Source organism: Psammomys obesus, unplaced genomic scaffold (assembly GCF_907164565.1).
Source record: "Psammomys obesus unplaced genomic scaffold, mPsaObe1.curated_primary_1811, whole genome shotgun sequence".
NCBI classification, from domain to species: domain Eukaryota; kingdom Metazoa; phylum Chordata; class Mammalia; order Rodentia; family Muridae; genus Psammomys; species Psammomys obesus.
The window spans coordinates 50,652-66,611 of record NW_026593982.1 but is presented as its reverse complement, the minus strand read 5'-3'; the positions used below and the strand labels follow the sequence as shown (position 1 = coordinate 66,611).

The following is a 15,960-nucleotide window of genomic DNA, read 5'->3' as shown; positions in this document are numbered from 1 at the left end:
CACTGGACTCAACTGCAGAGCTCTGTGTGTGTGTGTGTGGGGGGGGGGTCAGAGGTCAAGCACAACCTGCTTGAACCGACACTGGGCCTTCAGTGAAGGGCCATTTCTCTATGACTGGAAGAGACCGCACGGGCTTGCATATCAATTTCACACTGGTAGAATGCGTGTCCGGTTATCAGTGTGTGTGACTGACGTTGCTATGTGTTTTTTAAAAATCTCTTTATAATATTATCCTACCAAGGGTGGGGGGGAACAGTTAGTAAGATGCTTGCGAATACTGTTCGCATTTGATGATATCAAACGATTGACCTTGTTTGTTTATTTACTTATTTATTTGGGCGCCTGCATGTTGCTCCTGAGGAGCCGTCTGCCTTGGTGTTTGCAGCAGGGTCTCTCCCTGACCTGCTCGCCGAGTGGGCTAGGCTGGATGCCAATGAGGCCCAGCTGCCTTCGCCTCAACAGTGCTGAAAGCACAAGTGTGTGCCCCCATCATGGCCTAAGCGTTCTTCACCCCATGTGGGGGACTGAACTCGGGGCCGCACGCTTTCCCAGCAGAGCCACCTGCCCTGCTCCCGCTCTCCTTTATCTTGGCCATCCGTGTATAAAATGAAAACTGGGGTTTGGAACAGTGCTTTGGCAATATACAGAGACAACGAAAAGTTGGAAGAAAACCGCAGCGTTTGCGAAAGTGGATCTGAGGTAAACAGCGGCTCAAATAGAGACTTTGTTGGAGGAAGAATGGGATTAAAGAGCTAGCCTATGGGGCTCTTTTAAAAGTTAAATAAATGCCATGAGTTTGTGTCACATTCATTCCCATGGAACTCAGAGCTCTTGTTTGCCAAAGCAATAACGGCTAGTTAATGGCCTCTCACCGTGCCAGCGCAGTGACGAGCGGTGTATGGATCTGATGTAATTTCCACCTCCCCGAAGGAGTGCGGCTGAGAGAGTGATCTCAGAGACGTTATGTAATCTCTCAAGATCACACAGATAAAAGCCCTCAAACCCAATCTGGAGTCCAGGGCAGCCAGGCCCCAAGGGTCCCTCAGCCCTCACCCACTACTCTCTTAAGACCCCCTGGCTGAGACGGGCACTCGCTCTGCTCGGACTGTGGAGTAGTGAAGGGGTTGGGCTAGGCTTTCTTTAAAGCTCATCTTATCCTAATTTTGGACAGGTGCACTCATTTGTCAGCCTTGTGGAGCTGACCTACATATGGAATAAGAAACTGTGGGGAAGCTGAGGCACTGTGGGTTGGTGCTACAAATCAGAGGAACGGGGACCTGGAGAGCAGGGGAGTGAAAATTCTGACCTTTTGATGCTTTTTCCCAGAACCAGCAAAGCTGAACTCGTACCCTCAGGTCAGAGCCTTGGTTGGTAACTCGATTAATTAATATGCTTTGTCAAGACTGAAGTCTTGAGCTGATACTTGCACATAATTGCTAAGTTTCGAACAGCGGATTTAAAACTTTAGATGCTCTCTACCCTGGCGCATCTCTGTGCATCGGCTGGTTCAATGTTGGGGAGATTTTCACTGCATCCTGTTTCCTCAATGAAGCTGGGAAAGCCTATCTTGTTTCTAGTTTGAATGCCAGATATATAGACATCTGGTTGACGCTTCTGCTGATGCTGCATGTTTGCTGCCTCGCCTTTGGCCTCCCTCTTGTTTCCTCACAGATCAGCAAAAGGGGAGAAGATGCTGGAAACAGGCTGCACGCCAGGCTCTCGTCTCTAACACCATGTCCAGCACTGCCAGTTCAGCTGTTGAACTCTCTATAAAAGAAGCTCCCCACATGTCTGGTTGGCCCAGTCTCAGGGAGTTGAGGAAGGAAGACAGCAGGGACCCATGATAGAAACCAAACCATGCAACCGCTTAGGCCTAGGGAGAAGATGCTGGGGTGAGAGGCGGGGTCCTACCCTCCCTGGCACAATTTCCATGTCAGCACGCACATTTGGTTTCCAGAACAACTCAAACATCCTACCCAGCAGCCTCACTGGAATGCCAGATCCTTGTACAAAGGAGTTATGTAATCCAACTCTGTGCAATGAATCTGCAGCAAGGAGGAACAGGACACACCTCACCTAGGACACCCCACTCTAATGCCCCTTATCCTCAGAGCCCTGCACACCTCAGTGCTTACAGGAAATGTGCACACTGACCGTCTCTAGGACACAGCTCCTTCAGGAAGTGTCGGGATGGACTGTGGGCCTTCAGGGAACAATTGTCTACATCCAGTGATCTTTAAAAAAATCTTTTGTGACATTTTTCCTTTAAGGTATGTATCCTCAAGACATGTAAGTTCATTAGCATCCTTTTTGAGATTTTTATCCCTAACGATAATTTAATGTTCTTGATGGCAAAAGCTAGCATTTCTCTTTCTTCTGGATGCTTTCCTGTGTCTAACTTGAGGTGGGTTTATCTCCAGGTAAGCTCATTAGATGAATGTAAGAACAGAAGAGAAAAAAAATCAAGGTGCTCACATGTTTAGGTCCCAGCCAGGTCTAATCTGTGTACTTTTTCTGGCCAACAAATGAAAATATGTTCACCATCATTAGTCACTACAGAAATGCAAATAAAAACTGCAATTGCTCTTTCCCAGCCAGTTCAAGATCTGTTCTGAAAGAGACAGGCCTATTTAGTGCCAGGTACTCTGCTAGGCAGTGGGGCACGGAGACGAATAAGGTGCTTAGGCAAAGGAGCTAATGAATTCTGAGAATTAGAAGCTGCCCAGGCCCTGTAGGCTTTTTGATGTCTCACAAGGTTGCTACATACCCAAGACTGCAAAGCCAAAGCTTGGTTTTTCTTCACACATGAGATAACTGCGCAGTCAAGGGCCTTCCTCGCCTTCTAATCACTTTTATAAAAAAACATATTGTATCCACACACAAACATGAATAACCCAGTCCTTACGAAAAGCTCACAGAATTCAGGGGTGACTGAACCTGGAAGTCGATCAAGTCTAATCCGGTTTAGGCTTCGCACTGCACAGGCCCTACACAAGGCCCTGGCATGAGTTCATGTGGTCATATCTTCTGTCAAATTTCCCTCCCTTGTGTTTTTTGATTTATTCATTTTATGTGTGTGTGTGTTTTGTCTGTGTGTATGTGTGTACCGTATGCATGCTTGATGTCCTTAGAGTTTTAGCTGAAGAGGGAATCAGATCCCCTGGAACTGGAGTTACGAATGGTCGTGAACCGTCATGTAGGTGCTGGGAACCTGGGTCCTTGGCAAGAGCGGTGAGTGCTCCTAACACTGGAGCTGTCTCTCCAGCCCACCCACTTCATTCTTACAAGGTGCACTATGTAGCTGAGGTTGGCCTTGGACTCTCCATCCTCCTGCCTCAGCCTCCTAAGTGATGGGTTGGTATGCGCACGCCACCACACCAGGCTTTCCTTGGAGACATTCTCCTGGAGTGGCCCTGTGGTGAACACTTTTCCCTGCCACCTGTGTTGCCAAACAACAGTTTATTTGAACATATAAAGGAGCTTTATCTTTTAAATTGCTTTTCTTTGGGAAATTAATATGTATTCTGAATAGTCACCATGTATTTTGCCAACACCTTTACACACATGTGTATGTATTCCTGTGTGTGTGTATTCCTGTGTGCACATATGCATTCACATAAGTATGGAGTTAGGCATTGAGTCTCGATAACATATATGTATGTATGTATTAATGTGATGTTGACATAGACTTAGGGCCTACCTCCTTGGCCATTTTCAATTGCTCTAAAATGCAACCAGTAATTGAGAAGGAAACTGGCAAGCAGGCCCCTCGATCACACCGGTAACATAAGCAAGTTCTTCCTGCAGCGTCTACCGTCTCATCAGGGTTGGGGACGTATTTTCTATTCACAATTAATGACCAGCATTTGGTGTTCATAGACACAGAAAAGGAGCATCAACAGGGACTTACAATAGTGAATGACAAAAGGTCCAGGGGGACAGGGACCACAGACTCCATCTTTGTATCTCCATCACCTGGCAATGCGCCTGGCCCGCAGCAGGTTAAAACGACTAGTAAATGAATGAAACAAGACTAACAGAAGCCTACATATGAGAGGAGCATGCTTGGAGCTGTAGGCAGCCCATTAGAGTACAAAGCAAGGCAAAACCCCAGTTTTCACCACTCAGAGATAATATTGTGACTCAAAGAAAAGGCTGCTCTCTAGAGATTTCCTCCATTGACAATAAATTATGATGGCCTCACGGTGATGCCTGGAGTTCTACGCCACACTTTTGTAAGGCCTGGTAGATTGAACAATTAACACAAATATATCAAATACAGAGAGTACTTAACAACATTTCATGGAGGCTTACTGCGACCCTCTGGTGTGGGGTGGAGGGCCATCATAAGGAAGAACAACTCTACTCACAGGCATGGTGGCATGGGGATCAGCCTTGCACTGATGTGAGAATCCAGTATTTCCATACTTTCTGTATTTCTGTTTCTATACTGCTATCCTCATGTCCCACAAGAGAAGGGGATTTTGACAGTCAATTTCAGGCTTTCCAGCAACTGACATTTTCTCCTTTCTTTTCCTTTCTCCACAGCAGATTTAATTAACAATTTCTGATTTTATTTTAAACACACCTGTGTCTTGTTCCAGTTTTACTCCCTTACCCTCGAAGCAATATATAGATTTGAACCCAAAACACCATCAACTGAATGAAAGAGATTAGCATTTAATTTCAATTTACCTCCTGCACATATGGTGGATGGTTCCGCTGCTAGAATTTCAATGCAGGATTTCTTTAAAATCTAGGTGGAGAGAAAATAAAACAGTCAATTACCAGCTTGTTTAACTAAAGAAGAGACTTAAGGAGTGCTCTCAGGTACAAGAAAGAAAAGTCCAAGGGCATCAGAGTGCAGAGGAAACTCTGGGTAATGCACTGTTGCCAATGCCACACATCAATGAGCCAGGCTGTGACAGATGTGCCGAGTGTCCAAACAGCCATGAGAAACATTCATTGGCCTGATCTTCTACTATTTATTATAGGTTTTTATTGAACCTATTATACAGGAGTCTTGTTTTGAACCAAGTGATTCAATATGGCATTATGAGTGTTATCTCTAAAATTCTTTCCCTGGGGGGGACATGTGAACACGTCAATAATTCATAGGTCCCTCCATGATGAAAGGACCCATAGCTGATCCTGTGATGTGGCTGCAGTTTGGCTTGGAGGATAGCTACTTACAACAAAATGTGACTTCTATGTGACATGATAAACAATGACCAATCCTAGGTAGGAGCAAAGCCAAAGGGACAGATGGCAAGGGATAAACTGGAGGGTTTATGGGAAGACAGTTGTGGGGATACTATGCTGAGTGTTCCCTAGAAAAGGCAGCTGCGAATGGGACTTTAATGGAGAGCAGTGGGGACAGCAGAGAGGAGGAACGAGCACAGATATGGCAGGAGAGACAGTGGAATGCCCCCTTCCCCAGGCAGGGTGGTTTCGAAGCTCAGAGTTCCTTTGATAGAAAAGGTCTGGAAAGTTGACCTGGCATGCTCAGCAGGCTACATGCTTGTCTCGCTCTTCAGGTGGACCCCTGCCCTTGTTCAGATGGGAGTGCATCCTCTAGCTGAGTCCCGCAGGACTGTGAAGGTCTGTCTGGGACCATAAGCCACTCCACCGGCTTGTTGAGTACTGACTCTAACATTTCAACCAAGTAGTTTAAACAAACGGGGCACCGAGTTAATCTGTGAAACAAATATGGTTGGGGCTTACTTACTTTGAAATGTGAGATGGCTCAGGGAGCTGAAAGGTACCATTTCTGAACTCATGAAAGGGTATTTGTTACTGCAACTGATGAGGTAATTAATAAACTTCTGTTTGTAAAAGAGGGACGTGTCTCTTAGAGCTGGGAAATGCCCTTTTATCTGCATGGATGCTTATGTAGAGAAACTTGTTGCTCCAGCTTGCACTCACACAACCTGCCCACCACAATGTATGATCAAATGGAAAAGGCAATATGTTACAACTCAGGGGATGGATTCAAGGGTAAATGGAAGAAAGATGGCAGCACGAGGCGTGAGTTCAGGAAGGATGTGCAGGGAGGGCCTCATCTCCCGTGAGCAGTGGAGTCGGCTCCAAGCCTCCCAGCAGTAAGGGCAGGAGGCATACTCAAGAACAGCTCAATCTGTTTCTCAGTTTCTGAGTGACTGAGTTTCTCAGAAGAGACAATATTTACCCATTCCACGGAGAAGTCTGGGCATCCTCAGAGAGCAGCAGGGAAAAGGAAATGAGCAAACAAGCTTTGAGAAAAAAATTTTTATCTGGAGAGCAGATGATGAGACAGCAAAAGTTGCTTAAGCGTGTTAGCAGCTACAAGCACGGCTTTTAGGAAACGCTGTACCTGAGGGTTAGGAAAGGCAACATTTCTTTCTTTGTCAATATTACTTTCATCATTCTCTCTCTGTTCACGTGATTACATATGAGTTGTGGAGTTGTGGAGGCCAGAGGGCATTGGCTGTTGTTCCTCAGATTCTGTCTGTCTCACATCTAGGCTGCCTACTCAGCCAGCCCCAGGGGTCAGCTTGTCTCTGCCTCCCTGTGTTCTCAGACTTGCAAGGCAAGCACTTTACCAAATGAGCCATCTTCCAGCCCCTCAGTTTTAAAATGCACATTTTGGCCCTTCTTGTAGGACAGCCCTATGGAATGTTTGTAACTTGTCTTCCCGTGACCCTAACTGCTTTTAGCTTCCCCTCGAGTCTGCGCTTGGTGGTGGTCCTCGCAGCCTGAGTTTAATCCAAGACTTTGCCCACTCCACACGGGGTGGCCTCAGTCTCTCACTCCTCCTAACCCCATCCCAACTCTCTCTCTCCCTTTCTCTCTCTTCCTCTGTTGGAGTGAGAAGTCCCCACATACCTGACTCTGGGCACTGCTTTGTTTCAATGCTGTTAATTCCCCTTCGTCATCAGTCTGATTTGATATCAGGGAACCCCAAGGACACATCTAGGGAACCAGTATGTGTCTTCTCCAGGCTTCCCCATGCTACGGTCCATTTATCTTGGGCCTTTAGTAGTACCCTAGAAGTTACTGTCCTCCTGAGGTGGCACCTACCTACAGGGGGAGGATGACTACCCTCCCCCACAATGTCCTTCCCGTTGGCTCTCATGCCTCACTTTATGAGTTCTCAGGGACAGATCCCCAGACAAACCACATTTAAAGACATGGAACTAATTCAAGTCAAAGGGAGTGGGAGCCTCAGAAAGCAGCGGCATCAGAAAACACAGAGCTGGGTTTTGATGTTCTGCAAAAATTTCTCAGATTCCCTCTAGAAAGTCTCATCAATCATTTAATCAACCACAACTGGAGATTTCAAAACAGAACAAGAAGTAAGCTGAGCTATTGGGTCTGTCTTTTTTCCATTTCCCCAGACAAGTACAGGACATGTCTGCTCATATGAGTTCCTGAGTTTCCATCGACATTTCTGAACCAATCCTAACGTGTAACCAGGATTTGGTAAAAGAAATTTCAGGGACCCTTTGACTACAGACTCACTAACAGGGTCTGTCACAATAACCACAGGCTTGAAGTGTCTGCAATTAGCTGATAACTCTAAGGAGTGTATAAAAGGCCAGAAAAAAGTCAGCCAAGTGATGTGATTCAATCAAGCAAAAAAAAAAAAAAAAAAAAAAAAAAAATAAAGAGTGTTAATAAAAAAAAAAAAAAAAAAAAAAAAAAAAAAACAGTTTCTCAGCCTTAATTTAAAACATCTGCAGGAGACCATAGCTGCCAGTGGAGTAAAATTCATCAGTGAGGGGAAAGGCAGGGTTTGTCTGGGACTGTAACTCCTGCCAGATTGAAATGTCTGGTTTCAACAGGTATGGAAGTCTTAATAGCACAGGTGGGTCTTGGGGGCGGGGGCAGCCTCTTGGTTATCAGCAGCCCAGAAGTCTGCCTGAAGTGCAGCCAACAGCAGATAAATTTAGAGATCGGAGACTCAGAAAGTGAGGACACACGCACACACACGCACACGCGAGCACACACACACATGGCACAGGCAGTAGTAGCTATAGAGGCGCTATCCCCTAACATGGCAGTGCCTGTCTGCCACCTTGGGCTCAGCTCAGGCTGTACGCGGGGTTGATGGCTGGTGGGTAGATAAAAGTGCACATGCAGCATTCCTTGGAAACCAGTCAAGAGAAGGGAAGAATCCCTTTCCTTACCCCTTCATATCTGGACCTATGGGGTGGGTCTCTGAGCCCTGTAAACGCGCACCTGTTCTGCCTACCAAAGCCCCCCTGGGATAGCTTCCTGGCTGTTCTTACCTCCCCTACTCCTCCACCGTGCCAGCTCCAAGGTGGTTCCAGTTTCCAGGTTTTCCAGCCAGTTTCCTTTAGAGCCCCCCCCCTGAGGGGGGGGCTTTTCCCCCCGTTTCTCTCTGCTTCTAAGAGATAGCCCCAGCACTGGGCACAGCCCTTGCCAGTCTCCTCCTCTCTGTCCCCAAGAGGTAGCCATGGCAGCTATAGGCTGTCCTCTAGATGTCTCTGGCCACGCCCTCTCTGCCACCTGAGAGACAGCCATGTAGCTATCCTGTTTACAATAAACCTTTCTTTCCACCCATGGAGAGGTCTAGTTTGGTGGTTTCATTGCTGCTGTTGCTCACGTAGTACCTTGGGAAATCACTACAGGAAACATCCTGAATGGAAAGGAAGAGATTCACACAGGCCTGGGGTGATGTCAGAGGTGAGGTTAGGGATCCATTGCTCTAGAGTGGATACGGAGGCCAGATCACCATGTGCTTTAGATAATCTTAAGTGAAGAGTTGGGCCTTGGCCAATGGTCCTTGATGACCCTTTGAACTTTCTGAATCCCAGTTGTGGAAAGCAGTTTAAACTGGTGATGAATAGTGTGGACTCTAGAGACTGCGGGGTTAATGCGGTTGCAGGTGCGGCCCTGGCAGCACTGAATTTAAGGAACACTTTCTGTGTGCCCTAAACATAGCAACCCACGAGCTCATTCTCTTTTTATTATCTGCACAATTCCTGGGCCTTCCGAATACAAGGCCACCGTCTGCCCCCTTCCTTCCTGAGCACCTCAGCCTGCGACTGCCTTCCCGGGAGGACTGCTTTGCCGTCTCCATCTTGTTAATAGATAATCTGTGATGTTGTAAATGTTCAATCTTGGGTAGCTTGCGTTTTAAAAGACCTCGCCATCTTGGCTTAGGGAAACCCACAGAGCTCTGGGTTTAGAGGGTAGGATTCCAGAAGGGCCATACGGGGTCACAGCTGATGGCTGAAGGCATGTTGGATAAGCCTGGGGCCCTTTGCTAGAAATGCCAGACAGCCTGGGCCATGCAACTGGTTCATTAATGTTTCATTAACGTTCATTAAAATATCCTATGAGCTCAAATGTCTTAATCTGTAATTTATTAGCTAATTAACAAAGTCAGTCACCGTTCCTAATTAAGTTCCACTGCACACTTCAAACCCATGGCCCCACATCTGTTAGCAGCAGGAAAGGGCCAAGGTCCATGTCAGTCTTTAAACTAAGTGCTGAGTATTTTACATGTGGCTTCCTGGGACTCAGTGATTTTTATGTGCTTGAGACAGTATACCAAATAAAGAAAGCATGAGTGTTTGAGCCATCTCTCCAGTCTGTGTAAGTATGTCATTTCTTTGTAACTTGCATGTCCAATGGGGGTCTGGTCTGAAGACAGACAGGACAAACTTGGGAAACTGAGGACACTGTTTGCTTTCCCACCCAACTGTGGTCCCACCATGTTTTCAGTAGCAAAGCCCCGATAGCTGTGCTGTCACTAGATCACAGTTTTCTCAGCAGGCAGAACCTGCCCCACACTTCCCCCGTCCCCCAAACCCGACTGCAGCACCTGGCTAGCACAGCAAGCTTGCTTCCGAGAAACCATTTTTCTTTGAAAACACGGCTGCTGTCTCCTAGAGAGAGGAGGAGGGAGCTGCAGAGGCCAGGGAGGGAGCTGCCACTTGCTGGGATGGCTCCTGCGGCCTCTGCGACTCGGGGAGTTTTACTAAGCAGAATAAGACAATAGCAGGAGAAACGCCTGTCCCCAAAGTCTGCACAGCCTCAGTGTAATTAATGACTGCTGAGGCAAGTGTTTTCCTTGAAAAAAAAAAAAAGAAAGAAAATAAAAAAGACTGTCTATTCTACTCCAGCGACTGCAGTTTGATTCTGTTTTTATTTTGTGTTCCAGCCACTATGAACAGAGCTGAGAATGCGGTCTCTTGTCTCTTAGAGCTGCAGTACTGGAAAAGAGGGTAGGGGAAGGACTACCACAAAATGCCCAGCTATTGTTGAGCGTGGGTCTGCCATGGGTCACGGATGCTGTGCCGTCCTGGGCAGCTTTGTAATGGGTAAATATGCAAGGCATGGTGCCGGAAACAGGGCAGATGGGCAGCCTCTGGGGTTGTACAAGTTGGCATCTGTGGGGTAGGGGGCTGACTAGGGAAGGGAGAGATCCAAGGGAGGCTCCCAGAATCCCTGCCACTGGGGAGGAGCTCTGGGAGGGGAGAGCAGCTTATGCTGCAGGAGACACCAGGGCAGTCTCCAGGAAGAGGCTCAACAGTGCCTTGGGGAGTCTAGAGACAGGAGCTGGATGGGGCCCCAGAAGGGAAGTCGTTCTGACGATGAGAAATGAGCTGGCTTAAGGGAAGGGCTACTGCTGCTGAAATGCTGGCTCTGGAGAGAGATTTTAGCTCTGTGGAGCAGGGACTGCAGGGCTGCTGGGAGAAACCCAGCAGTTCCCCATGAGGGCTTGCAAGAGTGGGTAGGAGTCGAGCCCAGAAGACAGACTCTGCCTTTTGTCATAGTTTGCTAAGGTCCAGGCCAGTCTGGGGTGGGGTGGGGGTGGGGGTTGTATCTCTTCTACCTTCCTATGAGAAGAAGGGAGAAATCAGCACAAGAAAATAAAAACAAATTTAAATATACTTATGGGGCAGATCTGTCCCCAGTTTGCTGATCCTACAGATTTCCTAAGAGGAGGTTTGGGCCAACACTTGCTTAACACTCATTTACTGTTGATCAAACACAGAGAGGCTGCATGCGCTGACTCATGCTCCAATTAATAGGGATCCAGGCATGTTCTTAAGCATCCATTGGAGGGGAAGCCTCTGAGGTGCAGATGCGAGGAGCCAATGGCTGGGCTCCCCTTCCCATAACTTCTGGTCCCAGACACTGCTGCAGTAAGTGGGGACAGCTGGGGACAAAACGTCACGGTCATTGGGCCAAATGTCAAGAATCAGAGCAGCTAATCCATTTCACTGTTATCTGGATCCAGCTTTTGTGCGTCTTCTGGCGTCACTGCCCACAGCCCTTTTGAAAGGACGAACAAAGGCCCAGGAACATGACTGAATCACTGAGTCCAGGTTTCCCTGCAGAGCCGGTGGCAAATTCAAGTGGTGGTCAGTGGAAACTCCCCAGTCAACCGCAATGAGAGAAGACAAATGAGCAGGCTCTTTAAAATGTATCCCCATATTCTGAAGAAGGAGTCCTGCGGGGGCCTGAGAGGGCAAGCAAGTCCTGCCCACGTGTGAGGCTTTCCTTTCCACCTGAATGGTCCCCTCTGCAGTCTGCAGTCTTCGGCTATGGGAGTCTTATTCCCTTAGGGATTTTAAACACACACAGAATAGACATACTAGCTTACATCTTCAGCCATCCCATCCAAATGTGCCTGATCTCAGAAGCTACGCAGAGCTGTGGCTGGCTAAAACTCAGATGGAAGAAATGATAAAGAAGAAATGCCTACCCAAAGGACCATGCAGTCTGAGTCTAATTCACAAATTGTCCCCTTCGCATGAGCCACTGAGCACCAGTTGTGTTTATGGAAGTGCTTCTACCCCAATGGTAAAGGCAGAGAACTCCCCACCCAGCCGGTGTGCTTCAAGACTGGGAGGCTGGATTCTGGTGCCTTTGCGTGACCATGTGAATTGTGTTGCGATGTCTCCTGTAGTTGGTCCTCAGAGGCTCCCTGTCTGAAACGGAGCTGTTTCTGGCTGACACTCGGCAGAGTGGGGATCACTCTCCTGAGTAGACACAGGTAATGTCTCCTGAATCACCGCTCGCTTGCTGCAATGTATGGTCCTGGCCAATTAACCAAACCTTTCCAACCACCCAACCAATCATTGAGCGGTTTCAGTGGCTTGCTCATCCCAATGGCTGCACAGAGTGGCTTTTATTTATTTATTTATTTATTTACTTATTTATTTTCTTCCTTAAAGACACAGAGAGAGGAGGAACTGTGGGCTTCCCCCTGGAGCTCTGGACCCAGGGGAATATTACCTGGGCATCAGCTTCCTTGCCAGCAAATGGCAACAAAATAGGCACTGCATGGCAGTGATGGGGTTTTTAAATGGGATGATATTGAACAGTGTTAAGGGGCATTTGTTAAAAGTCAGTTTACCCCAACTGCTGACTTTCTTCTGGCCTCTATCTCCCACAGATGAACACAATAGATTTTAACTCTGGCAGAGAAGTACTTCCTGTAAGGATAGGGAGGCTCGAGGGATGTTGAAATGGTCAAAACAGGCATCAGAGAGAGGCTGATGAAGATCCAGGAATACCTGTCCCCTGGGAAAAGAAGTCCTGGGCATCCAGCATCTACTCCCTGCTTCCCCAGCTAGAAAAGGTGGGGCTTCTGGAGACACCACTGGGTGCAGGTTTCCTGGCCCACCATCCTGGCAGTTTATCCAACCTGCCTGTAGATCCACGGCCTGGCCTAGCGGAGTAATAGGTGCTTCCTCAGAGAGCAGCTGTCACCCATTTCCCGCCCTCCCCCACCCCGTCTTCCCTGCTGTCATCCCCAGTGACATTTCCTGTTCCTCTCACAGGCACAGACCTTGTCCCTACTGGTTCTGAGCAGCTATTCATCTTCCAGGGGATTGTGGGTAAGACGCCACCATGACTTCTTTACCTAAGCCTCGGGAGATGGCTGCTTATTCCCAGACTCTGCACATGGCTGTGCGAGAGCTAAAATCACAGCCTTCATCTCATCTGCCAAGCTCTATCTTACACATGGCCTGGTCATTCTACCAGGCCCCATCTCAGGACCACACCCCCTGCAGTTCCAAGCCGGCAGCTGCTTTTCATCTTCTAGGTTCTCTTCTAAGAGGAGCCTGGGTCACCGCCGTCCCCTTCAGTATTCACCTGAAGCCTATGTTATTTCCTCAAGCTGTTTGATACAATTTAACTTCATATTATTTGCTTTTTATGGATCTCTCCCATAGGTTTTCGGCCTGACTGGGACGGGGTCACTTCCTGCTTCACTCATAACTGAATGGCCAGTATCTATAGCAAGAGGCTTGTAGTCAGCATTTTCTTTTCTTTATTTTGGTGGGGGTAATGCTGGGGACGGAACCCAGGGCCTCACAAATGCCAGGCAAGCAACTGTGAGCCGCCTTCCCAGCCTCCCAGTGATCTTCTGATGGGTGAATCAGCACGAGCCCTTTATTGGGGTCTTGGAAATGCAGAGACCTCTGTGACCTGTCTGAGTCATCAGAAGCTGCTCTGCAACCTTATTTTAGATAATTAAGTCCAGTCCTATTTTATTACCAGAAGATATTCAGCCACAGGACCGTGATGGGAATGAGCAGGGTGTTGGGGGGAAATGATGGCTTTCGTTCCTGATACTGGAAAGGAAACAGAACCCACCTCTTAAAAGCAGCCAGCCAGCTCTTAGGCCATAATTATCATTGTCTGACTTGCGAAGGATGAGCCCTGCCATACTTGTCTCTCTCTGTCCAAGCAAACCAGTTAACAACCGCCATAAACACGGGGTTCCAGTCCTGGGAGGATCAAAACCGATATAATTCCCAGATAAAAGCTCCCAAGAATGCCGCCATTCAGCTCAAGTCTGGAGACTAAAGTCTGCAATCATTACTATTTTTTTTTTCCTTTTTGGGGACTGTCCTGCTAGAACCTGTAACCCATCCTTGAGTTATTTCATTTTGGGGGTAGGAGCAGTTTTACAAACAGCCTGGCTCACATTGAGCTTGGGTGGGTCACTAATGTTGAAACAGTCAAGGACAACCCAGACTCTCACAGATAGAAATGCTGATTATTTGCGCAGGAATTGACTCTTGAAAGACCCTGGTCATCTGGCTCACAAGAGCTTCAACAGGGCAAAGAACGTGGCCCCATTCAGAAGCTGGCCTGGTGCGGGTCCTACGTATGCACACAGAGAAGAGCTAAAATTCCCCAAACACAGAAAACTGAGAGAGCGCCGAGGGTGCTAAGTACCCTGGCTTGATCAGTGTGTAAATGTATTGTGGTATCACCCTGTCTACTATTGTGTGTTTCTATGGAGACGCCACATTCTCTACCGCTATGCATATGTACCGGGACATCACAGGCCTGACCTTGTGTACCTGTCCTAACATCACACGCCTACAGCTATACCATGCTGACTGTATCTGATCTCCTATGATCTTGGAAGGGTTGGGCTTGGTTAGAGCTCAGAAAATAAAGCTGGCCGAATCACATTTGACCCCCAGATGTACAGTTATTGCGTGTTCACTTAAAGCTAAAACAAGTGTCTCATCGACACCACCCTCTGCCTGCAGGTGCAGCTAAAACTCTCCAATGCTTTTGCAAATTTGTTCCAGGCCAATGTGCTGGCTTATTCTCCACCACCCCCGAAGCCACCCACAGTCAGCGCTGCCACTATCATCCCCTGGATAAACCCTGCTCTTCTCCAGCCCCTGGGCAGAGGCTGGAACCAGGCTTCCTCTCCCCTGGGTCACCCACCCCCCTCAGGGTCTTTCAGCCATCTGGTCAGCCCACCTTCTCACAGAGCGCCCACCCTCCTGCTCAGCTTCTACAGGCTCCATGGGCAGTACTGAGTCCTTCTGTTAATATTTTGTAGTATGAGGCTGCTGTTTCACAAGGTGCTTGAGTTCTGGTTCTCACATTACCAAGTATGCCACGATGACCCCAGAAAGGTGTACACATGTATGCAGAGCTGAGAGGGAGGTTTGCGGGAACTGGTTCTGCGTCCACCGTGGGGGTTTTCTGGGGATTGAACTCAGGGAGTCATGTTTGGCAGCAACCACCTCTACCTACTGAGCCATCCTGCCTGCCCATCCAAACATCCTTTAATGTAGGAAATTCTTCCCCTGTGGTCTAACAACTGGGTGGGATAGCCCTCTATTTTCCCAGTTCTTTCCATTTTTCAGTAAATTTCCATTTTTCAGTCTGTACACATTTAAGACAGAAATTTCCAGCCTGAAGTAAGACTGTTTTTCATAATTCTGAAAACATCTGCTTACAGATATCCATGGTCTAAAGCATTCCTGGTGTGTGGGTTTCGGGATCCACCTTGGCTGATTGCAGTGGGGTGTCTTGGGAATGATCTCAGAGCTGACTTGCCTTGCAAGTATAGCTCTGCCTGACTTTTTGTTTTGTAATGATTTACTTTGTAACTTGTTAGATGCTTTTTACAAAACAGGTGTTGCCTTGGCTCATGGGCAGCCTTGTTTAGTCATGGCTGGGTGGGCTGGGAGCCAGTCAGGCCCAGACTCTGAGAACAAAGGCTGACTGGGGTTTTGGCTTGCTGCCAGGGCAGAGGCCTCTTCATCTTGTAGAATAGAGTTGGCACAGGAGAAAGAAAAGAAGCATGATTGAAAGGCTGAAGGCAGACCTAGGGCATAGTAGACACAAAGATATGTGAAGGTATGATCTCTCAAGCAGAAAAACAATAGTGTGTGCACGGCGGAGGAGGGGGTTGGGAGCGAGAGAGAGATCTTAACCATAGATCAGCCATCCAGAGGAAGCCAGCACTCACCGAGTGGATGATGCCTTGAAGAGCCTGGAAGCCATCATTCACAGGAAACACGTGGTCCTTACTGTCTGCGATCCGAGCCAGCTGAGAACAGACAGACACACAAACATGTGCAGAGACATGTCAGGCATGGAAGACGTGGAAGACTATGGAAAGTTACTATATGCCATCTGGGGCAGACACCAGACCAATGTTCTGAACCCTGAGGA

General features: G+C 47.8%; 1 protein-coding gene across 1 annotated transcript in view; it reads right to left on the bottom strand.

Annotated features, from left to right (window-relative positions):
• The window catches only part of Antxr1 (ANTXR cell adhesion molecule 1), a 167,707-nt gene that overhangs the window by 111,786 nt on the left and 39,961 nt on the right, over positions 1–15,960 (bottom strand). The window contains exons 8-9 of the mRNA XM_055617629.1: positions 15,755–15,835; positions 4,696–4,756 (exon numbers count right to left, since the gene is read on the bottom strand). Coding sequence (XP_055473604.1) covers positions 4,696–4,756; positions 15,755–15,835 — 142 coding nt within the window. The remainder of the gene's footprint in view (positions 1–4,695; positions 4,757–15,754; positions 15,836–15,960) is intronic.